Genomic DNA, 26,289 nt, shown 5'->3' with positions numbered 1-26,289 from the left:
TATTTACCCCCAAGCATATATACAGATATTTGTGATTTGTGGCAGGATCAGTTGTAGTTTAGGGATGCAGTTAAACCCAACCTTGTTCTTTGGATAAGGAATGGGGTCACAAATCATGTCTGATCAGCTATGGCTCTTCTGTTACCTGTGACAGTTACTGGAAGCTAGGTACTATTCTCCATGTACTGGTAACCTTTAGATTATATCACTGCAATATGTTGTACTTTGAATAAAATTCAAAAACTGCAATTGGTCCAAAACAGTCTATTGACTAGAGTCCGGTGACACAGATCACCCTAGTTTTTAAAACATCTTGCCCAGCATTTGGTCCATTTAGCAAGAAAAAATGTTAAGTGCTGGCTTTCACCTTTAAAGGCCTATATGGATTAGAAGCTGAATATGAAGGAAGCAACAAGAACTCCCCCATGAGCAAGCAGTAAGATTTGCTGAAGCTACGCAGGTCTGGATCTGAATAGGATGGGAGACTGCCTGGAAGCCACATATTTCACCTTGGGTTTCACGATGGGAGGATATAAATGTTAAAAAGTAAATACAGTAGGGCCGCTTCTCGGCGCCCCGCTTTTCGGTGTTCCGCTAATATGGCACAAGCAGGGTGATCAAGCTGGAGGGGGGACTGGAGCTCCCCGAGCTCCAGCTGATCTCGCCAGAGGAGGGAAAGATCAGCTGTAGCGTGCTACAGTTGATCTCCTCTCCTGGCGAGATCAGACTCCCGCTCAAGCTGATTGCACCCAAGGAGAGGAAGATCTGATCTTCTCCTCCTCTGGTGCGATCAGTGGGTTAGGTTCCAGACCCCTGTGCTACAGCTGATCCGCTTTTCGGCGGTTTTTGCTCTTCGGCGGGGGTCTGGAACCTAACCTGCCGTATGAGTGGGGCGCTACTGTAAATTGCTTTATTCCACCATTATAAGAGTTTCAGTTGAACTAAAGGGCAGAACATAAAATTTTATAAATAAATAAAATGTTTGCATCTTTAAGGGGTGGGTGGGGACAGAACTACCTCTCTTGTAGTTTACAAAAGCTTTCCTATCTGGCATGGCAACTTTTACCTCACCAAAGTTTACCAAACAAGAGACTAATTATACAAAAGCTTGATATAAACAAGGATCAGGCCTGCTATAGAAGGTGGGCATAAGGTTTTAAAAGGTTTCTCTCCCAGACTGGGATTGACAGGACGGAATTCAGTAGAGGACGGTCCATTTGACCAAATGGAGCACTGCCCCACCAACCTCAGTCTGCCCTCAGTTAGCCCCCACCTGCCTGCCTCCTTGCTTACAACCAGTCCAGGTTTGTGGCACTGCCTACCAGCTTCCTTCTCCTTAGTCTCAGTGTTGCCCCTTGCAGAACTCAGCAAGGAGGAGGATGGGAATAAAAGGAGCATGAGTTGGTTCAGGCTCTACCTACTGTTCATCTCCCTGCCTTCTGCCCTTCCAGTCCCAATGGGCTCCAGCCACCACTGACAGGATTGGTCCAAACAATACATGATTTTAGTGCAGGATTTAATGGAATACATACTTAAGACTATAAGGATCTGTATCAGGATAGGGAACCTTTTTCAGCCCAAGGGCCAGATTCCCTCATAGGCAACCTTCCAGGGGTCTCATGCCAGTGGTATTTGAAACCAATAGGCAAAAGTGGGCAGAGCGACAGAGGTGACTCTTAGCTTTGTCCAGTAAGAGGTCTAGTAAATTGTCTAGTAAGAGGTTTCTATACATACCCCCAGGCACATATCTCTCTATCCTCCATCCCTAGCCCTGAAGCACCTGGTGCTCTATTTATTTATTTATTTATTACATTTATATACCGCCCCATAGCCGAAGCTCTCTGGGCTTTTTACGGCAATTATTGTCTGTTAGCTTTTTTTTTGCTTTGTATATATGTATTTAAATCTAGATTATTTCAATTTTAATTTTGAACTTATTTTGTTTATTAAATTATTGGTTCTATTTGAATTTATTGTTCTGTTTTGTGTTTTTTATTTTGAATGTTTATTGTAAGCCACTTTGGGCACAGCTTGCTGTGGAAAAGCAGTATACAAATAAACTCAAACAATCAATCAATCCTGGCAAGAAGGAGGCATTATTACACTTCAAGAAAACATTCTAGCCGGGCAAAAGCACTTGAGGAGGGTGTGTGGAACAGTATGGGTATTATTGCCAAGCAGCAAAATCAAATGACAAATCCTTGGCTCACTAGTTGAGCTGCTAAGACTCCTAGGCACAATACAAATATGTGTGCCAGCTATAAAGCATCCAAAAACAGCATATATTCATCACTTCAACATGTGATAAGAGACACTGCAAATTATTGTACAAGAACAAAATCTAAATTAAGCTGGAGTATAACATGTCCAGCCAGCAAGTCACACCAAGCATGCATTCAGCAGCCAAAGCAAACACAGAAGGACGAATTTGCTTTTCCCACTGTTTCTGGAGCTACTGTCCAGTCCGTCAGTATGAACAAGTCCACTCATAAATGAGGCAGAGTTGAAAGTCGGCCCCTTCGCAGCACAATTCAAAGTCCAAATCTCTGGCTATAATAGCCGCACTATTTCATTCTAAAACAAGCAGACACACATTTCTCCTTCAATTTCCACTTGGCTAAGTGCAAGTTCATATATTACAGGCATCACTCCTTTGCATGATACACCAGAGGTAGAAAGGGGAGGAGTGCAACAATCAATCATGTATCAATTTTTCACAACTTTATTTATTTATTTAATATAAATCCCATCTTTCCTCCAAGGAGCTGTACACAATTCCCCTCTCCCATTTTACCCTCACAACAATCCTGTGAGGTAGGTTAAGCTGAGTGACTGGCCTAAGATCACCCAGTGAGCTTGATGGCTGAATGGGCATTTGAACCCTGGTCTCCTAAGTCATTGTCCAATACCCTAACTATTACACCACGCTAGCAAACTGTAGCATGCAAAGCTTTGCATGTTACACACTATAACATGCAAAGCTATCCTGACTCAACCTGATTCATAATCCAATGAAACCAAAATACTTACATTTAAATCAGTTCAGTTCCATTTAAGTCAATGGGACTGTGCAAATTTAAATTCAAGAACTTCATCTGGCTGGACTGGGGAATGTTGAGCCCAAGTTGTATTGAGTATAATCCTGTGCATTTTTCCTTGGAGGTAAGTTCCACTATGTTCAATGGGGCTTACTCCCAGGGAAGTCCACTTAAGACAGCAGCCCTAATAGGTATGTTCACAGGAACATAGGAAGCTGTACTGGCCTCACAGAATGGCAGGAGTCCATAGGGTTTCAGACAAGGAACATTACTAGCCATACCTAGGGATACCAGGGATTGAACTTGGAACCTTCTGCATGCCAAGCAGATGCTCTACTATTGAACTAAGTCCCTCTCTCAAAATAAACAAGTCTGGGATTCCAAGGATAGCAAACCAGAATAGAAAACAGTCTCACACCAGACTGATGAAAGCAGAAACATATCTGAAAACAGAAATTCTAGACATCTTAATCATCATACATTTTCTAGAGGCAATAATATATCTGTAGTGCATTAGCTATAGTTCTCTTTTATGGGTGCAGAAACATGATTTTCACATCCAAGATTTACACAAGTGATCCTTTCAAAAGCTGAGATTTATATAAGTGATCTTTTACTTGACAATTAGTAAAATATTACATTTTTTAAAATCCACAGATGTAACTATTATTCTCAAACTTTCTCTTTCCTGTCTGCTGCTCACACTCAACAACAATCCAGGTATACTCACAGCACCAACAAATTGTTCAGAAGCCATGGCTTTTTTATTTAAAACACACAGGGAAAATTATCAGTCCAATGTTTTCCATAAAAAAACCCCAAAACCAGAATCCATTTATGTCCTAATGACTAACAAATTTATTGCAGAATGAGTGTTTGAAGTAGATGCTTCCAGCTTTTAACAATTCATACCTGAATCAATTTGTTAGTCTTAAAGAGACATGACTTCTTCGTTTTATGTGCTATTATGGACTAGCACTCTTCTGCGGTTCACAAATGGTGCTTCTTAAAATTCCAGCTTAAAGATATACTGTAATTCTACGTAAAGATGTAAGAACTATTATACCTGCAAGAAAATAGAGCCTGGCCCATCTGAACATGCACATTCTCCTAGCCTTAAAACACAATTATTAAAATCACAACTCCATTACTAATATTTAAAATTAGTATCATTTAAAACTTAATTGCTTTACTGATTATAACTGTTTCTGTCATTTTTGTCTTAACCTTGAAAAGAATGATAGTATTTACTCACTTTCAATGAATCAAAGCAGGCGATTACTCGTCCATTTTCAACTTGACAGCTTTTCGATGGATGTGCAAATTTACATTCCGTATCTGGTCGTGAGCAAGTCCCTCTTTGGAACTCTCGACACACTTCCAGTGTTAGCCATTTTGTGTCCCGGATTGGTGTGACACTTACAGCCATGTTTAGATTTTTACAGGTAGTTAAAATTGTCAATGAAACAAACAAATTAAAAAAAAAAGAGGCCAAACTGATAAGACGGGAAACGATGAAAAATGTCACCTCCAAAATACTTCCCCAAGCCCCAAGCCCAATGTTAAAAGATGTAAAATTGTGTTGTCGCGACAGCAAGGAATAGATTTCCCACTAGAAAGTCACAGTATGGAACTATCAATCAAAAGAGGGGGGTGTTTTTGGAACTCAGAGAAATGCTAAGATCGTAAGGAAAATAAGCATTTGAAAGTATGGCCTGGATCGAGCCTTGTGCTCTCAGTAACCCATTCTGAGTGCCAAACTGGAGACCAAAATAGAAGGCGCAAAAAGTGGCAGCCCCTTCAACACAGAATTTCCAAGCTGCTCTCAGGAAAAGTTGTCCAAAAGGGATCTCTACGCAGCTCAATTTGTAATTACTATTATTTTTATTTGATTTTTATTTTTATTTTTTTTGGTGTGGTGCAATTGGTGGCACAGACAGATGCAGCAGTTTAGAGAGAGACAATTTGAGAAATTGTGGTGGTTTTTTTCCCTCCTCTCTTTGATTTTTTTCCCTTTCTGGCAGAAGATTATCTCACTTTTCCAGCAAACTTTTTTATTATAATTATTTCTATGAGAACGACTAAAGCAGCCTAGGGCAATGCCTGATGCTTAGAGCTTTTCTCCCGATTATAAGTAGAAATGAAGGGAGGGGGTGGCTGGGCTAGAGGTGGAGGGTGGATGTGCTGTCGTCGCAGTCTAGCTGGCAGCAAGCAAGGCAAAAAGCAGAGACTGCTCTAGAAGCGGTTCCAAGCAGCAGAGACGTCAGGAAAGGCACTTCTTAGTACCAACCTGTAGAAAAAACAGATATGTTAAAATTTACCAAGCAGCATTTCACTGATGTCTCACAGCATAATCACGTCGCCATGTGCTCCTTCCAGTCTACTACTACACAGCATGATACCCTTTCAGTCTCAAATAAAACAAAAAATACTTACAGTGTAGCATATTGCAGCCAGCCATCGTAGATTTATTAAAAAGGGGGCCGTTTTCCCCTTCTGAAGCAAGGCATGTTAGGGAAAGAACCAATCACAGATAGTGTTGCAGCAATATTCTGGGCAGAAAGCCAGTAGTGTAGGCTGTCTTATGAAAGGTCACGCCTGTCAGACGTTCATTACTATGCTATAAGCAGAGAAAATGTCCATCAGATGCGACTTTTTCCACTGCAAGAGGACGACCATGTGGGTTTTGAAATTTACCCAACATGCAGTTAGTGGATTAAACCATGTTCATTTTCAAACAGCTTCCAACTCCAGCACAAGTGCCTGTAGCGTCCAAACAGAGGGAAGGGGGTGGGTGGGTAGGAAATAAAAAGAAAGACAGGAAAAGAAGCAAGCTTCCCAACTGCAGATCATATTTAGACAGCTTTCTCCCTGCTTTGCATCGAAGCACAGCAAGCACAGAGCACGCCTACTGGATCTGACAGATGAATATAAAAGGAAAAGGGGTGTTCACAAATGGTACGGTCTCCTGACCTATCCAGTTCACTTCCTTCTAAACCATAAGTCCAGCCTCCTCCACAGAAAGCAGCACTCCTTTTCCCTTCTTTTTTTAAGTGCTGTAGAACTATTCCGTTCAGTCAGCAGAGACTCTGCCAATACATTCTAGGCAGGTTTGGTATGATCAAAAATACCTTCCCCAGGCACAAGCTGGGGTCATATGAGGAGAGGTGGGAGTGGTAGGTATTGTCAGCATGCCTGGCAACATCCAAGCCAATCTGGATGGGATAAAGCGATTCCATCACAGTCACCTTAAGTATTAAGCAGGCAATCTGGTTTAGACAACATGATATGCTTCAGATCCACATTTCTGGATTAAAGCAACAGCATCAGCAAATTGCCTCCTATTTCTCAGCCTCAGATTCACACCAGAACTCATCTGCCCAGGAGCTCACATCTTAAAATGACTTTTTTAACAGAAGAGTTTGCTTTGCCTTATACTAGTCAGGATCCTCTTAACCAGAAAAAAAAAGGGGGGGGAGGGAGACGAAGATGGTAATGATTATTATTCAGAGACGCAAACAACTGCGGTATTTCTTGGCCCGTGGGAGACACAAGAGCTGTTGTAAATTTTATAAACCAAATTAATATGAAGGGACGTCTGCAAGATTACAAGATTTTATTCTGATTTAGTTAATTCTGAAAAGCCAGAGTATGTTTACCAAGCAGTAACACAAAATTCATTCTTTGGGACACGTTCTCTCCCTCAGGAAATGCTTTAGTATCCTTTACCTGCCCAACGAAATTGTCTAATGCATGAAAAAAAAGTGTAGTGGTTTGTTTTGTGCATGGATGCATGTTTTATTCCTTTTGTATGGAAATGCTTTCAGAATTCTCTTTCCATGTCTTTTCACGTATGTTCATACCAGCCAATTACCATACAAACCGAAACAAGCGATCACCAATTGGCAATCCCAGAACAAAATTTATTTATTTATTTCCAGCTATCTAAGGAATACCAACTGCCCTCTACAACATATCCAGAGGCAAGAGAGAGATATGAACCTGCAGTAGTTGCAGAAACCTGCCTGCAGAAGCAGCTTGCCAGGCAAGGCAGAGCCATTAAGCCAGCTTCCCAAGAAGTGGGTTGCTGTTGCTTACTGGTGAGGCAATGGGGAGGTCAGTGAAGTACAAACGCATTGGTGGAGCCAATCCAGTGCTCTTGCTGGTGCATTTGCACCACACTGACCTCACTGCCACTCCTCCTCTCTCCCTGTAAGCAACAGTGACCCACCTGCTGGGAAGCAAGCATAGCGGGTCTGCCCCACCAGATGAGCTGCTTCTGCTGGCCCATTATGCTCCATCTCTTCCCGCCCCCCCAGTAAAATGAATTTATTTTTAAGGAGCTAAAGGCTATTTTTATAAAATTCCTTACCATGTCGTATTTTTCTCACTACATCTGTTTGACCATATAATGAATTTCCCTTACCTAAAAATCAATGCATGACTTTCACAAGAAAAAGGGAGTGGTTGTTTTTCCTTTTTAAGACTCCTTTCAGATTAGCAATCACGTAACAGTGTACCTTATACATGTTGGCCCTGCACTGAAATGAGGGCCAACAGCTGTGTCCGAATGGAGGCTTTCAACCGGGGGGGGGGGGGAGAGAGAAGGGTAATCAAAATTGTTTCAGGGGGTGAAACAAATTGCAGCATTTCTGAATGGAGCAAAACACACCCTTTCCCAATAAAAAAAGCTGGGAGAAGAATGGCCAGTTGTGTCCCTTCACTCCTTAAGACAGCTGGTGGGCAGAAGGGGAAGACACACATTCTCCAAGGACACTGTGACCTCTTGCTGGGAGGTGGGCCTCCCCCACTAGCTGTTTTCAGGAATGCCACTTTTCCCCCTCTCCCCTCTCATGCACATCAATGGAGACGAAAGATGTTGTCACTGCCTGGAACAAACTGGTCTTTTAAAAAAAGAAATAGAATATAAACATTGTAATCCCCTCCCAAATTCCCATTTTGTTAAATTTGACTCCCTCAAAATCAAACTCCGTACCTTGGATGCCTATGGCACATCAGAACATCAAAACAACTGCCAAAATTCCAGCTCTCTTATGTTTTAGAATAGCCCTAATACATGTCTGCTCAAAAGTCATTCCCACTAAATTTAATGTGGACTACCTCCAGGTGGAGTGGATACAAGATTGCAACCTTACAGTGCAATCCTATACATGCCTACTCAGAAGTATGTTTCACCGAGATTAATAGGGCTACTGTAAGCGATTAAACATTTACCTGTAAGTACACCCCATTGAACTCAACGGGCCTTACTTACAGCAGACATGTATAGGATTCCATTTTAATCTCTTGTAAAGCCAAGAAATCAAAAAAGATAAAACAATGAGATTGGGAGTTTTTAACCCCCAATTAGTATGTTGATTCAGACACAATTTGCTAGAACAAAGTAACATGGTAAATGTTGCTATCACTTATGGTGCTGCCCCCGCCTCCATTCAAAAATCAAAATCGCAGCACTAAGACACAGAAATCCTCTGTGATCAGGTGCAGAGTATGCTCCAGCCAATCTTGGTATGTCACTGGCATTTGGACTGTGAAAACACTACTTCATTTCCAAATTTATGAATCCAGAACACACTTGCAATCATCAGTGGAATCACTATGTCACTCTTTAAATACTCTTTGGAAGAGTAGATAAAAATCTTTTTCAAATAGTTACAGTACACAGAGGTATAACTGAACAATTTTACACAGTGTGAAAGATGGCTAACAGAATAACAATTTCTGGATTGTTACTTTTTCTAGTAATCCTTTTTTGTTCATAATGTTTACTATTGTGGAAATCATTATTTCTTCTTTATCCCAAAATATGCTATAAAACACAAACATTGCTCTTCAAAATAATAGATCTGCTGAAACAAGACATGTGTTTCATGATTACCTACTTATCGCCACCGTAAGAGATATCAGCACAAATGGATGTCACAAGAAACTGTAATGTTTTTATCTATTTAATAAACATCTTCAACATTTCAATAGCAAAATTCTAAATACTAATATGGACTAGAAAACTCACAGCTTTCTACTTCATATCTATCCATTGCCACGTATTTCATACAGCAAATAGCAGCATGGATATATATTGCTATGGCAAGAAATCATAGTAGAAAACCAACACAATACACTGCTATTGATCAGTAAATTCAAGGTGCTGGTATTTAAAGCCCTAAATGGAAAAATATAAACACAACTTTATATTGCTAGCTTATTTAATGTATTAGTCACAAAGAAGTTAGTAGTAACACTATATTAGTGAAGTCATGGTGATGTGTGTTCACGTGGGGATATTATTAATAATAGTAGCATAAAATCTATTCCTCAATGGGCCTTGGTACTTCAATGACTCTCTTCTGTGATATGTTCCTCCACACATGCTCTAAACATAACCTCAAGTTGTATTCCAGATCCTTTCAGCCTGGGAACCACCATTAGGGCCTTTTCTGTTGTGGCCCCCACCCTACTGTGCACACTGCCAAGCGAATCAAGGGGAATCATTGTTGGCTTGTGTGCGTTGTTGTGTGAAACAGCATACATTACGTTGGAGTTAAGTTGAGCAAGAAACTTCTTCAGAGCATGTTAAGAGTCTTTATTGAAAGACATTAAGGCCAGAGGCTTAAGAGTAAATACATGTAGAGATTCTTCAGTCACCCCCCTTCTGGTACATCTCTCTCCATAGATATACACAAAAGACAGCCTCTCAGCTCAGAGGCATAATTCAGAAGAGCAACAACTCACATAGACTCTGTTACAACTTTCCCAGCTGTTATCAGATGGCTACCATAGCAACGGCCCTGGCAGACCGTTCCCAGACAGAGCATAGACATAACTCCACCTTAACCACAGTTACGTCTTCACACTTGCAGGCTTCATGGAAAACTACTAGAGACAGTAATGCCTACTGGTCACCAGCCCAACGATCATGCCGCGTCACTGTACTGTTTTGAGCGGCTAATAAAAACATGGTTGTTTTTTGTTTAACAAAAATTATTGTTCTCTTTTTGCTGGTGTATATTTGATGTATTCATTTCATTGGCTATTTTGGATTTTGTTCTGGCAGCTTTGCTGTGATGTTACCATTTGTGATTTTAATGGGGATTGCTATATATTTCATTATAGTTTTCTGTTTCTGTAAGCCACCTTGAGTTTTTCTAAAAATTAGGCAATGTATACGTTTTTAAAAAATATATAAATAGATAAATGTTAAATAGTAACAGTAATAGAGATATTAGTTTGAACAAACCCATTGAAGTCCATCCACATTTAATGCTCAATTCCCTAAGCCTAAGAATACAACACAACAGCTCTGCTAAGGCTGCAATCCAATACACAATTACCTAGGAGTAAATCCCATTCAGTATAATGGAGCTTACTTCTGAGTAGGCATGTATTGGATTGTGCTGTGAAGGTCTATCTCAGGAGTGGCTAATTTATGGCTGTGGATGCTGTTGGACTCCAACTCCCATCAGCCCCAGCCAGTGTGGCCAATGGTTAGAGATTATTGGAGTAGTACTCCAACAAGCTTGAGGGCCACAAGTTAGGAAGCCCTGGCCTGTCTAGGGTAGTATCCTGCTTCCAACATTGATAAACCAGATGCCTCCAGGATGCCCACAAGCATTACAATGGAAATCAATTTGAAACATCCAGCAATTAAAAAATGACGTCCGTAGTTTTCTAAGTGTGAGGAGTCCTCTCCAATTCATAATCTCCTCCTCCGTGACCTCATCCCATCTCTCTAGATGTGAGCATGTTGTTTTTGTGCTTTCTGCCTCTGAGCTTGTTGTACTGATTGACTGAGCTGGTCAACAATGACACAACTCCGTATTTATCCTTGAGCTTTTGATGAGCTCTGGCCCGTTTGCCATAGATCCATTGCAGTGTAGTCTTCCACCAACCACCACATCTAGTTTTATTTAACCAGCCCATTCCCCAACCTGGGATAAAAATGAGCACTGAGTACTAAGCTGTTCTACCTTGCCTTTTCTTTATTGTCCTTGTGATGGTTTGAACATATTCCTCCCTCCCCTACCCCAAGTCTCACTGGGGCAAAGTTTGAAAACCCTTGAACTGCAAATATTTAACAGACATCACTGAGAAATAAGTTCAAGGTTCTACTACACTACTGTACTGCTTCCAGGCTCCTTCTGACCTGACTTTGATAACTTCAGCGTGAGTCACCAAGCATAATTCTAAGGGCTTGACAAAGCCCAAAGAAGAGATTTAAAGCCAGTCTAAATTAGCAAGATAAAGCGCACTAATTCTCAAGCTTTCCTTAATCTGCATGAAGCAGTGTGTCTGCTCTTTACATGCTCCAAGTGCTGCAACGTTTTGATTATTTCCACCCTCTCCTGTTCATAAGGCTATCAGTTTTCACATAAGCCAAGCAACTGGGGTTGCAAAGGTAGAAGACGTAAATAAACATTAACTTGGAAGAAAATGAGCTGGGCAGAGTAGAATTAAAAAGGGTCATCTGGAAAGGGCATGAAATTATACTAGATATACTTCACAAAGCCAATTTTACAAACAGACCCTGATTTTTTCATGTGCCCTTGATGCAGCGTATTTCCATTTTAAAACAATAGAAGAACAAGGTGAACCTTACAGCAAAATACTGTCATTTAAAGAGCACTTTAGCCCTAAAAATATGGGCATGGGCACTGCATTATGCTGTTGAATATCTTGACTAACCATCAGATGAAACTTTTACATAAATTTCCTAAACCACAGCACAATTACCTTATGAATTCAATGTCATTGGTGAACATTTTGCTCCCACTGTTACATGTAGGAGTGGGGCTAAAGCGCTTCAACTGGAATGATTACAGGTCCAAGATTATGAGTCTCTGTAAGTTGTATGGACAATGAATGCTCTGTTATTCACCTTTCAATGAATATTTTTTTTACCAAAAAAAAAAAAAGCTCCAGATTATATAACTTTAAATGTAAATGTAGTGCCTTCAAGTCGATTCCGACTTATGGCGACCCTATGAATAGGGTTTTCATGGTACATCACCAAATTTGTGGTCCATTTCACACACACAAAAATCTAACTTTAATAGAAGTGAGCATCCACAAATGTGAATCTGTATAAACTGAAAAGAGATAAATATTCATCCAGTGTACAGATATGCCCTTGCTTTTATTAACACCCCTGGAAACAACCTTTTTAATTTACAAAAGAAAAAAAGTAATGCAGAAGAATAATGTCGTGGAAAAGTACAAATAATGTAATGTACATACAAATGTTATTATTATTATTACTAATAATAACAACAACAACAACAATAATAATAATAGGAAAAGAGCAGAAGAAAGCAGCTTTCTATTTAGCAACTTTCCTGGTTAGCCTTAGGAGACGAAGAATTCCAAGCAAACAACTGCACGGAATTCCACACAGCTGAGTGGCTTGACTGGCAAAGGGACGGACTGCTGTACTTCTCACCTGCCCAGCCTGCAAAATCTCTTCCTCCGTGACCAGCATGAAAATACAGAGGAATTGGGAGGCCAGGGGAGGAGACACCACAAAGTAATTCATCCCTCCTCCACCAGTCCAGCTGGGCAGTTAGGCAACCCATACTCTAGAGTCACCAACGTTTGGGGCCTGTGGGCACATCTGCAAACCAGAGAGACTGGTTCCTCCACATGAGTGCTGCAACTCTCCCCTCCTCAGCTGGAACCCCCCTGAAAGCATCCAATGCCACAATGAGGCTTGAAAAAAAGGCTTTTATTGTCTAACAAAGGCTTCTTCCAACCCTAATTAGAGCAGGACCCTGAGGGCACCAGGGAAGGCCTCATCAGGCACATATGTACCCATGGCACCACATTGGCCACCCATGCTCTAGACTTAGCTGCCATGAATTCCATAAATGGCACCAGAAAATATTCTTCAGAATGACAGTAATCCATTTTCCCAGTGTTTTTTACTCTAGCCTAACCAGAACATTTTAGAGAGCTTGAAAAAATGACGGTTGATCTCTCTAGGCTTTCTGTGACAGCAGAGCACAAATTTGTTTTTCATTACAGTAAAAACCATGTTTGATGTGTATGTCCAAGCAACTTCCTATCACTAAATTCCTAAGGAACTAACAATCTGTTTTTATGGGACTGAGGAGACAGGAACCAACACTCTTTTGAAACAGGAAGCTAAAGAGTAAAGAAAAAGAAAAGGCTAATTCGCTTGGAGGCCTGGCCTGACAACCAAGAGGTCTTTTGTATCTTTAAAAGTTGTACAGGGGGGAGGGAGAATTCCAACTTGTGGTTTTTCCCATTACAGTGTTGCAAGAACACCTGCACTTGGCTGACTTTCTCTTCTCCTCAAGATACAGGATCAGTCTCAGGGATTGAACCTGGCAACCCTAGTCTACACGTGTTCATCCTGTTAAATATCTAAATGCATAGCCTTAACCTTAATCAAGATAGATTGAATATCTGACATTACAGCCTTAATCAAAGTGGTGATTTCTGGGGTGGAACCTGAACTAAGGGTAACACCGCTCAATTAAAGAGCATTTGTTTTAAAACTCACATTTGCATGAAATTTTAATATTTTCCAATGAATTGTATACATCTTCACTCCTTCTTGGTTTTGCCTTGTACTTTTTTAAAGGCCTATTAGTAAAGGGCATCATTCCTTTTAATCTAAAGAGCTGGACATGTTTCAGTTGAGACAACAGATCTCTTTCATGTCATATTCTGGAATATTTGCAGCTAAGCAGCAAATGTCACAAGGGTACTTGGGAAGAAAAGAGTACACAAAAAGCGGAGCTGGTAGGTAAACTTTGAACTTATTGTGACCCCAAAATCAAAATGCAACCGTGCAGTCGCCTGTTACTGGCCTGCTTGACAATCCGGGTTTTTTTCAGTCCCAGACCTATAGCAAATATAGGAAGCTTAATGAGCATCCACTGGGCCACCATACATGGCTTTGGGCTACATCTAGCATGTGTGCGTGGGATGCCAAAGCAACTCACCCAGTGCGGCACAGCCGCAAAGTTAGCCCCCTGGCAGCAATCTCGCTACCGCTTACTAGGAGAAAGGGGGAAGAAGCAAAGTGGCTATATAGGTACACCAGCAAAAGCACCAGATTGGCTGTATCAGTGTGCCCATGAGGGATGGAAACATCCCTTAATTTTGGTTCTGTCCATTTCTCATTTTTTCCAATCTTGAATTCAGTTCTCCACATTTCTGCAGCAATTTGCAATTTTTTTAAAAAAATCCTCATGAATATTCTCAAGCATTTCAGTGCAAATTTCTTCTAATAAACACATTTCTACAGGCAGTTTTGACTAATGTATACATTTTTGCAACCAACGTCCTGTCATATAAATGCATTTTTGAATAATATCTTCACTCATGTATTCATTTTTATGCACAATTTCCCCAAACATATGCATTTTTGTAAGCATTGTTTGGATGGCAAACTATATTGTAGAATTTGAATATGTGCCGATTTCAAAGGTTAGATGTATTTCAGTTATCATATTGTTTTGGAAAGTGCGAATTTGATAAGATTCAGCTTGAAATGTGAACTGAATCAAATTCCTCAACCATACCTAGTGCCCGTACAGCTGCAGCCTCCCTGCCTCTTCATTCTTGCCCTCTCCCTCCCCTGTAAGTGGCTGCTTCTGCTGGCAAGATGTACAGCCTGTAATAGGGCATCTCAGAAATCGTCTGTATAATAATCTATACAAGAAAAACACACATCTTGCTTTCCTTCTCAGTGGCTTCAAACTAGTAAGAAAAGTAACTGAAATCGGCTTCCAGGTTTTTCCAACCATTTAATTAATCAATTTTTAAAAGGATTACTAATGGGAGAAAAAAGAATCAAGATTAAAGAAAAATGCACAACTTCAAATGCCAATTACAAATTGAAGATTTTCATTTAAACTACTTTCTATTATTGCTCAAAATAAATGGATTAGTTTTCTTCTATTTTCATAATTATGCTTTTTATCAGAAGAATGATACATCTGAATAGAGCCCCTCTGTTTATGCTTAGTACACATGTTTAACTGTTCTGTAATTGAGTTAGCAAAATATTGGCTGTTTTGCTCCACAGGAACTAATGTACAAATAATATCCATTTACAATACTTTAATCAGCATTAAAAATTAGAAAGACAAAAAAAGCCATGAAACGAATTGCAGATAAAAAGAAATATCAACAACAACCAACAACATCAAGTGTTTCTTAGCCTAGATAAAGACTGGATTATTAATATATAATTGATGGAATTGGTACCCATTTTGAAAATGCATGTTACAGTTTCAGGATCATGCATGGTGGGACTGGACTTCATAGCCAGCTTGTACGAAATACTGATTGCCTCAGCCACAATATGTGGACTCCTGCTATTCACCAGACACTGCAATCCAAACCTCCTTTGCATGGGGCTGCGGAGGAGGGTGGGTTGGGGCGAGGTGTCCCTCCCCCCAGTCCTGCTAGTCTCTGCCGCCTTCCACCCACAAAGTGATGCCAGTGTCACTCTGCTGCTGTAGAGCTCTCCATTCCACCCACTGAATGTGTGGGTGGGTAGAAGCCCATGGAAGTCCTGAAACTGGGTGTTCTAGGGGTGGGGAAGGGGAGAAGCTGAGGTGACCTGGGATATGCTGGATTCTGAGTTGGCCCCGCTGCTGTCGCATAATGACAGTGGGCCATACCAGAGCTGTCCACCAGCTCTAAGCTGGTGCAGCAATTTGCCTGCCCTCCAACCTTCTGCCCTAGTCAGCATGAGCAGGGCAGTGGCCAAGCTGCTCTATTAAGCCCCAACAGCCAGTGGTAGGGTTTGGATAGGACCCTTTCAGTGCAATCCAAACATAAGATCTGCTGACATGAGAAAGTTTGGGTTTGGTGGACCTATGCCAGCATAAATCCCTCACCGTGGCTGAACTGGAGATATGCCAGCATAAATCCCTCATTCTGGCTCAGCCGGGGCTCAGCTGGTAGAATTTAAGCCAGTGTAATTTACACTAGCGTAAGTGCCAAAAAGGTATTCTGGGGATGTGGCAGAGGCGTGGTGGGCAAAGAGAGCCTTATATCTATCCCAAACCCCTTTCAATTAGGTCATATAACCTAGCAACCCAGTAGAACCTACACTGGTAAAAAGGGTTGTATAAGTCAAATTCCTCCCAAACAGAGTTTGCAATAGGGATAACTTATGCCAGAGTAAGTTGCATCAGCTTTCTATAGTTAGGATTGCTCTGTAAGTCATTAATTTTCTAGCCAAAAAGAAAAAAAGTAAAGCACCCAAATGGTATTGGTTTTGCCCTCCTGATTGTTTGGTAATCCCGTATATAATTGTAATGAGATAGATTTCAGATATACGTTCAAATGTTTTGTAAAATGATCTAAGCCTCTGTGATAGCATGAACTAAAATTCCAATTAAAGAAACAAAGTATGCAGTAATTACTTTACCAACCAGCAAGAATGCAGTCCCAGATACATGACAAGATAAAATTAAACCATGAGCCATGGGGAAGATTGTCGGACTTGAGACTACGTATTAAAAAAAAGGTCAAGACCATCTTGCACCATACTCTGTTCACCACGCATCAAGCACGCTCACAAAGAGAATATGGCAGTGCCATCTATCTTCTGGTTTTTGTAGTTATGTTGGTGAAGTTCGTAATTGTCTAATACAGTAGAAAATTGTCGAGCTCAAGCACCATTTCCAGTGAAAGTTCTTCTCTGGCTCAGTATTTTAAATGAGACCCTACGCATACACAGTCAACATTCAGCAGAGCAAAACCAGCTGCAGTGCATACACAGATGTTTTAAATGTTAACCTCTTCCTCTTCATCTATTACGTAGTTCTCCAGGGAATGCAATATTCTGCAGAGAAAGAATACTGAGTAAACTGATCTAGCTACTTTACTGAGCCACCAAGTTTCTTTGGCCTTGAATAAGATCTTTTTTAAACACACACATACACACACACATTTTTACCTTTCAGTTCAATGCTTCATCTCTACACTGGGGAGTTTTTTTAGGGGGACTGCTTTGTTTTGTTCTCTATTTCGACCCTTCTTTGTTGCTTGTCTTACTGATCAACAGTTTACTAATGATTGTCAGCAGCTCCATCCCATTCCTTGGATGACACACTGATGCAACCAAGTAGTTTGGCACTATAGCCAACACTGGCAGAAATATAATGCTGGTGTAGAACAAACCACTCATACAAGGTAAGGACTAGGATCCACTCTCTTATGCCAAATGCATTTCAGGCACCACAGATCTACGTACACTGGTCTAGATCTATTGAACTGATACATGATAATATTCTGCTTGAACCAAATCAAGGTGAAACACATAGCACAGCAGGACGTATTCGCTTCACTTGCCGTGCACAGTTGCAATTGTGTAGCCTAGTAGGGGAAAAGTAGAGGGTTGCTTGCTTGCTTGCTTCTTTATATTGTGAACCACTATACCAGTCCAGCAGCTTACAGGACCGAGTGTAAGGCTCCAGCATGGGAGTAAAACCATTCCCTTGTTTCTGCACTATGACTTAATCTCCAGCAAAATGGTAACACAACCACTCCCATTCAGCACAGCTACGTCAACAAGGTCCACCAGCTAGAGCTGACGTAAATTTACCTTCTGACAAACAAAAATGTTTTCATCATGAAAATTTGTCTGCTGTTAATGCACAAATACTCATCAAATGGTTGATATCCTACATCAGGGATAGCCAACATGGTGCCCTCTATATGCAACTTTGGAATGCAACTTCCAACAGCCCCAGCCAGCAAAATCAATGGTAATGGATAAAGGGAGTTGTAGTCGAAAGCATCCAGAGGACACCACATCGGGTATTGCTGTTCTACATCACCATTTGACATTCAGCAACTGAATTATCAGGGTGTGCAACATTTTTCAGTATCTGATAGCTGACTTGCGTTAGCGGTCAAGATTTGATAAAAAAAACCAAAAAACCAGGCAGATTTTAAATTCTGATGTAAACGTTAAGCTCTGAAACATTAATGTCAAATGTTAACATTAATTCAAAATCACAATTAAAAAATTAAAAGTTTTTTTTTCAAAATTACATTTCAACATTCATCTTGTACAGTTAAGATGTGCAAGGCACATTTTAGTTATGAAATGTTAAGGTAAAATATTGATGACAGAATCCAGAATTGGATTATTTTATTTTTTCCCCACAAAATCACATTCCTGTACTTATCTTGTGCAGTAAAGCTGTGTCATGCAATAGAATTACTTGGCAGTAAAATCAGTAAAGTAACAAACAGGCAGCACATCCACTCAAGACTAGAGGATTGGTATCTTGCCAGAGCAGCTTTAAAAGGCAGCACAAGACTCTTAAAAATAGTACAAATATTTTAAGAATGTTTTGCATGCACTTGGGACTTTCTTACTAGACTTTTATTCTGCAGATATTCAAATCCTGAAGGACTCCTTTGTAGAGTCTGTAAATTAGTCAAACGTAATCCACAGCATGCAAAATCCATAGAAGCTATGTGAATGACTGAAGTCTGATATTCTCATAACATATTGAGTGATTCCAAAATTGTCCACTAACGGAACAAGACATGCTTATGTACTAGTATTACACAATACTGCATAAACTAAGCAAGGTTTTAGGTCTAGCTGTTTGTGACACAGAGCATTCATGTAAAAGGTGAACGCAATTTGTTAGTCATTTTCATGGACCAAACATTTTGTTTAGCTAACCATACATATGAATCACTTAGAAGAACAACCTCTTAAGTGTACATTGGGTTGGATACAGACTAAATTAGTCACACTTTAGCCATGACAAACAGGAGACCTATTAATTCTCATGGGACTAAAACTGGACTAAAGTCTGGATCCAACCCATTGTTAAACTTGCCACCAAAAAGATTACATGTTAAACTTCACTTTCGTTTGCGTTAGTATCCTCATTTCCATGAGAGACTATGCTCCACAGGATGACTTGTAAATATGTTGAAATTGGTTTTAACATGTTCTTTTTATTGGGCAATATCTATATTGGACATATTCAGAGTAGACCCATTGAAATGGATGGGCTGAGCTTCCCTTATTTCAGTGGGTCTACTCCATAGGTGCATTCTGACATGGGGTTTATTGCTTTAGTGGTAATGCTTCTCTCCCAATCTGTAACATTCCCTTCACACTGCAGTATCTGTTTCATTATGGAACTGTGGATTTTTTACATATTTACTGCCATGTCGTGCTAAATTTCAATGGGCATGGTGTGACACAACAATGAACATCATTGGACATGTAGCTACTCCCCCACCCTTTCTGTACATGCACACTTCTGTTACCCCATGATTTCCCCTTGAAAACAGCAAGAACGAACTGGATGCCAGTAAACTGCCCCAAATTTATCACTTCACTCCCATAATTTTCTGGGTTAATGGGGTTGCAAACGGATTTTTTCTGGAAGCAATTAACAGAAATGAGTGCAAAGCTCCCACTATATTCCACTAGATTTGTGGCCTTTAGACCATCTGAAAGACCAAAAGTGGAAATTATCAGATAAGGAAACGTCAGGAAAATGGAATAAACTGCTGTCTGAATGCAACCCAAGTATGACCAATGTTGACTATTACCCATTGATATTAGCAGTGCTTGCCCTGCCTATTTTACATGTGTTATTTTGTATTTTATTGCTGCTTTAGCATATTTTATGAATTTTATTCCCTACATCTGCATTATTATTATTAGCCACCTTGAACAGCATTTGATGGAAAGAGGATATAAATTTAATTAATAAATAAATGTTAAAAATAAACCATACATTATATAAACAAGAAAAGGTCAAGTGCCATAAATAAACAAGACAGTACTGCATAATTCTACGTCACTGCCATATATTTATACAGATTTCACTGCCTCTTCTTCAAGAATATGCATTAAAAGCCATTACTGATCTTCTAACTCAGCCTTTCCCAACTAGTTGGCCACCAGATGTTGTTGGACCACAACTCCCATCAGCCTCAGCCAGCATTGCCAATGGTCAGGAAAGATGGGAATTGTGGTCCAACAACATCTGGTGGCCCACTAGTTAAGAACATAAGAACATAAGAACAGCCTGCTGGATCAGGCCAGTGGCCCATCTAGTCCAGCATCCTGTTCTCACAGTGGCCAACCAGGTGCCTGGGGGAAGCCCGCAAGCAGGACCCGAGTGCAAGAACACTCTCCCCTCCTGAGGCTTCCGGCAACTGGTTTTCAGAAGCATGCTGCCTCTGACTAGGGTGGCAGAGCACAGCCATCACGGCTAGTAGCTATTGATAGCCCTGTCCTCCATGAATCTGTCTAATCTTCTTTTAAAGCCATCCAAGCTGGTGGCCATTACTGCATCTTGTGGGAGCAAATTCCATAGTTTAACTATGCGCTGAGTAAAGAAGTACTTCCTTTTGTCTGTCCTGGAAAAGTTGGGAAAGGCTGTTCTAACTGAAGGCCCCAATAGTGTTTTCATTTGCACTTATAGGGTGGGGTAATTTGTTTTCTTCATCCCGGAACACAAAATGAAACACTCTTAAAAATGCCAACACCCAGTAACTGATGTATGACAACAGACTTGTAAAACTGCCAAGACAGGCAGATGGCACATGGGAAATTACCATGTCAAGGGACGAAGCTCAAACTAGCCTTCTCTCTGACATGCTCTTTTGCTATATGGAGAGAGGTTGGGGGTTTTTTACATTCAGTCCTGGTCTACATATGTAGGAGAATGAGGTGGGAATACATTGGTAGAGTTTAAGGCTTTTACTTCAGGTTGTATGTGGTGGTGGGGAAATCACATTTTAATGCTCCCCTACATCACAAACCTCCTCTAAGTAGAACACTAGTACAGTAGGCACCAGGAACCATTCTTCCTGATGCTCTAGTGTCATCGCTGTTCATTTGAAGGGAGAGTATTTGAAAATGGCACTCCCCAAATGCAGCATGTAGTAGTATACCCCACTCTAACACCTCAGGATTCTACAGCTTAAAGGTAGCTAATGTGTCATATTCCAGAGGTTTTGGACCATAATTCCCATCAGCTCCAGCCAACATGACCATTGGTCAGAGATGATGAGAGATGTAATACACGATATCTAGAGGGCACCATGATAGCATGAGCTAATTCTCCTGCATGAGCAGACTAGACCACATCCATGCAAAATATCCTGTCCCCTCCACTTCACCCTGAATTGGTACCATCCGGATAGGAGATAATGCTTTATTACTTAATTCATTGTTGGGAATTCAAACTATCTCCAACAGGTGCCTAGTAAAAGAATATCTGGGTAACATGGAGATTGTTGGTGCCCACTGAATTATTTCAGATCAATGATGTTCTGCACATGCAGTCAGATACAATTCAACGCTTACAAGTGATTGAACCATCCCAGTCACTTTTCACACTTGGGTGTCTCCAAGTGCAAAAAAAAAAAATTCAGATCAAAGTTTCCATCTTTGTTGGAAGGTTTTGAGAAGCTTGTTTCCAAAGGTGATTCAAATTAAGCATTAGAACAACACTGTACTATTTCCAATGTGTTATTGTCACTAGACGTAATTATAATAAATTTTGAAAACTGCAAACATGTCTCAGCAGCCATAATATCATTACTATGGAAACACTAACAAGGAATAACAGTCTTGGAGGCTTTTTAATGCATACAAATTAACTACCCATTATCTACAACAGAAACTTGTGCCAAGTTGATGATTTGATGATAGTGAGTTTCAGAATTTTTTCTCCTGCAATCCAGTGCACACTTACTAGAGACTAAGTCCCACTGAACTTATTAGAGCTTTCTTCTGAGTAGGACTGCACTGCAATAGTCTGATCATCTGAAATTATGTGTGATTAAAAGCACAATCCAAACCCAAGATCCATCGGGATAAGAGAATTTGGTTTGAATGGATCTGAAGGTTAGTGGACATTTGTATATTACAGTCAGGATCCAAAAAATTAAAAGCAGCACCACAGGCCCAATTCAACTCTGGACTTGTGTTTCTAAAACAAAAGCTTCTGGCTGTTGCAAAGCACATAGTTTTTGTTTTGCAAACTGTTTTAAAACTCAAGGCTAATTTGAAAAGCAGTTTGTGCCATACCATGGGAGGGACTGCTGTTCAAAGGAGAAAAACAGGGAGGAAATCACAGAGGCTGCACACAAGCCCTTGGGAATGCCTAAAGTAACTCCTGGCTTTTATTGTGATGGATGTGGGAGTAAGTTATTCAAGTTTACCACAAGTCAGAGCCATGTGCCACCAATTATTACACTGCACTGTTGCTACATCTGCATTACCAATGCATGCTGCTGAAAAACTGAACATATTTTGCAAAATGTCTGAAGAGCGTGCTTTTAAATTCAATCAAAATGCTCAAAATAATAAATGCTTATGCATTTTTATTTTAAAAAATTCTAGCCTAACATTCGAGGCAAGACCTCCCTAAGCAGTGTACAACAACAACAACAAAAAATAGGATCACATAAAATCAAATAAATGGCTTACTACAAACCATCCAGCTGATTAACAAATAGCAACAATGCTGTCTTAGAACTACAGAGTTAGGGTCGTATCCAACTAAGTCATACTTAGAATACACTTATTAAAATTAAGTTCATCATGTCCATTAATTTCAATGGGTTTACTCTGTGGTTGTTTAAACTAGTCTTCCCCAATCTGATGCTCTCCATATGTTTTGGATTACAACTCCTATCACCCCTGACCACTGATTGTGTTAACTGGGGCTGATGGGAGTTGCAGTCTAAAACATCTGGAGGGCATCTGATTGGGGAAGGCTGATTTAAACTCCAGTTAGTGAGATTAAACTAGTTTCTGATCCTGGCTTGTTCGTACTAACCACAGTATAAACAGTTACCAGAGTTTGGATGCAATGAGACACCGCAAAAGTCCAAGACTTACTGCAGCTGTTTTTTACAGAGGAAAGCCCTGGTTTTTTGTTACATCTGAACCAGGCCAAAAAGCTACAGTTGCCAATGCACCTTCCAGTATTATGACTGACTCTGAGGAAGGAAGTTGCTGGTTCAAATCTGTGGCCGCTTTCACACCAGACGTTTATTCCACTATTAATCTACTTTATACAGTCATGGCTTCCCCCAAAGAATTCTGGGGGATCCTGTGATGTGAACAGTGCTGGGAGTTGTTAGGAGACTCCTATTCCCCTCATAGAGCTACAATTCCCAGAAATCTCTGGGAAGAGGGGCTGACTGTTAAACCACTCTAGGAATTGTAGCTATGTGAGAATAGGAGTCTCCTAACAACTCTCAGCACCCTTCACAAATTACATTTCCTAGGATTCTTTGGGGGAAGCCATGACTATTTAAAGTAGAATAATAGTGGAATTAGGATAATAATGGGCAGGGTTTGTTGTAAGGATTACTTTGTACGGTTGTTGTAAGGATTAATTAAGTAAATTAGTCAGTTATAATATTAAACAAGAAGAACAAAAGTTTTAGAGCAAAATCCAGATCTAGATATTGCTGCATCAAAACTGGTAAATTTTTCAGAAAGCCTGCCTGGTTCATCATGTTTCAGATACTCTGTAGTATACCCTCTTGGAAAACAACATAAAAAGGACTTTTTTAAAACTGTGAAACATCTAGATATAATTAATTAAAGTAACTTTTTCCTTTCTTGAAGCAATTTATTAAGAGAAAGAGCTGCATTTTCTTCCAAATCTAATCCTGTAGGCGTCACTTGCCTCATCACTTTAAACAGCAGACATATCTATTGTTACACTAAAGGTAGGAGCTATTTGTAGTTGAGTTACTGAGTGCTCTTAGCATGTTCATCCATCTTCACAAGTGTTCATATTTAATACAAAATCAAACATGTGTTGCAGTTCCTATGTAAGATATATATATATATCTCTCTCACACACAAGACTTCCCTCTCTACTAATCTCAAAGTGGGTTTTTTAAAAACCTAAGGGCCATGCTTCAAATGAACGTGAAGCAACCAAGGTTGTACAGTTTTTCTTCTTGGTTCAATTAAAGGCTGTTTGCAACCCTGGATAGGAACACTTGGTTGCAGGGTCTACATGTCCACTTCTAATATGCAAAATGATTATGGTATCCTGCCCACACCTGCCAGACCTAGGATTGGTTACCCACAAGTCTGTGTGCTGCTGCCTGACGTGATGTGCCATCAGGGCACTGTGTTTCCTTGATCAATTTCTGTTGGTTTCATTTCTCTCAGTTTCTCATTTTTCCAAACTTAAATTTAGTTCTCCACATTTCTGCAGCAATTTGTGTATGTTTTTCAGAGCCTGGAAAAGTTATTTTTTTGAACTACAATTCCCATCAGACCAATCCAGTGGCCATGCTGGCTGGGGCTAATTGTAGTTTTAAAAAAATAATGTTTCCAAGCTCTGATGTTTTTCTCAATCCTCATGAAAATTCTTCAGCACTTTAGTGCAAATTTCTCCTAATACACATTTTATGTTGTTTTGACTAATGTACACATTTTTACAAGCAATTTTCCCTAAAATGCAGCATTTGTGTGTTATTTTCACTAATATGATCATGTTTACACACACTGTTCTGTAATACATGTATTTTTATGAACCTTGTTTGGTTGGAGAACTGGATTGTAAAATTCAGATTACTGCACATTTTGAAAGATAGCTGTGTTTTAGTTCTTATGTTGTTCCGCAAAATGCAAATTTGATTAATTCTCCTTTACATGCAAACTGAAATAAATTGTACCCTCATCCCTACTGGGTATCACAGAATCATAGAATAGTAGAGTTGGAAGGGGTCTATAAGGCCATCAAGTCCAGCCCCCTGCGCAATGCAGGAATCCAAATCAAAGCATTCCCAACAGATGGCTGTCCAGCTGCCTCTTGAATGCCTCCAGTGTCAGACAGCCCACTACCTCTCTAGGTCATTGGTTCCATTGTTGTATGGCTCTAACAGTTAGGAAGTTTTTCCTGATGTCCTGTCGAAATCTGGCTTCCTGCAACTTAAGCCCATTATTCCGTGTCCTGCACTCTGGGAAGATCGAGAAGAGATCCCGGCCCTCCTCTATGTGACAACCTTTCATGTACTTGAAGAGGGCTATCATATCTCCTCTCAGTCTTCTCTTCTCCAGGCTAAACATGCCCAGTTCTTTCAGTCTCTCCTCATACGGCTTTGTTTCCATTCCCCTGATCATCCTTGTTGCCCTCCTCTGAACCTGTTCCAGTTTGTCTGCATCCTTCTTGAAGTGCAGAGATCAGAACTGGATGCAGTATTCAAGATTATTATTATTATTATTATTATTATTATTATTTAAATTTATATACCGCCCGACTAGCAATAGCTCTCTGGGCGGTGAACATCAAGAATGCAAAATTCAAACCTGTTAAATAGCAGTTAAAGCTTGAAAAATGTGTATTTGTGGAAAGTCTATTCAGACCAGGCTCTAAGAGGATTTCAAAAATATACTGCCTTTACCTCATACTACTTCTGTTTTTAAACTTGTCACAATTTTATGCTACATTTCCCCCCAATGATTCACAAGGAAAGGTATAAAAAACAGAAGATAAAGGTGATCTAATCTTCTCTTTGCAGATGACTCGTGAGTCCTTCAGCCTTTTAGTTTAGTAGAACTGTTTTGGCCAAGATGAGGCCTAACCAGTGCTGAATAGAGGGGAACTAGTACTTCATGCGATTTGGAATCCCTACAGGGTAACCCTGAGCTGATCCAGCTTGACAAGATCTTTTTTTTTTCATAAATAGTACATTTCAGTCACATCTACATCATACATTTAAAGCATTCTTATATTACTTCCCCCCTCCCAAAAGAAACCTGGGAATTGAAGTTTGTTAAAGGTACTGAGAGTCGTTAGAAGTACACCTCACAATTCCCAGTGTCATTAACAAACTACTGTTCCCAGAATTCTTTGGGGGAAACTGTAGGTCAGTGACAGAGCATCTGCCTTGTACACAGCAAATCCCAGGTATGATCCCTGGTGTCTCCAGGTACAGCTGGGAAAAACTGCCTGAAAACCTGCAGACCAATGCTAGTCAATGTAGATCAGTAGTTCCAAACTTTTTTTTCTCATGGAACACTTGAAAATTGCTGAGGATAATATTTCTGCCTATGTAGCAACTGCAATGTACTGCTCTTGAAGCTGCATGATTTTTAATTGTATTTGTATTGCTTCTTTTATCTCTTATATATTGTATTTTATTGCATTATAATTTCCAACACAATAAAATACAACATAAAAAATAAAAGTAGTAACACAAATACAATTACAAGCCA

The 26,289-nt window shown here is 40.1% G+C and overlaps 1 protein-coding gene across 12 annotated transcripts in view; it reads right to left on the bottom strand.

The window, feature by feature from the left end:
- The window catches only part of MBNL1 (muscleblind like splicing regulator 1), a 268,804-nt gene that overhangs the window by 220,873 nt on the left and 21,642 nt on the right, over positions 1–26,289 (bottom strand). For 9 of the 12 annotated variants that reach the window (XM_061637088.1, XM_061637079.1, XM_061637081.1 and 6 more), the window contains one exon: positions 4,294–5,328. The exons of 2 other annotated variants lie outside the window; for them this stretch is intronic. In XM_061637088.1, the coding sequence (XP_061493072.1) occupies positions 4,294–4,467 (174 nt within the window). In that variant the 5' untranslated portion in view covers positions 4,468–5,328. Of the gene's footprint in view, positions 1–4,293; positions 5,329–5,474; positions 5,932–26,289 lie in introns of those variants that run through there. One more of the 12 variants, XM_061637077.1, reaches the window with a different exon arrangement.

Source organism: Rhineura floridana, chromosome 7 (assembly GCF_030035675.1).
Source record: "Rhineura floridana isolate rRhiFlo1 chromosome 7, rRhiFlo1.hap2, whole genome shotgun sequence".
In the NCBI taxonomy this organism is placed as follows: domain Eukaryota; kingdom Metazoa; phylum Chordata; class Lepidosauria; order Squamata; family Rhineuridae; genus Rhineura; species Rhineura floridana.
Note: the sequence above shows the minus strand (reverse complement) of the source record. Positions and strands in the feature narration are given on the sequence as shown.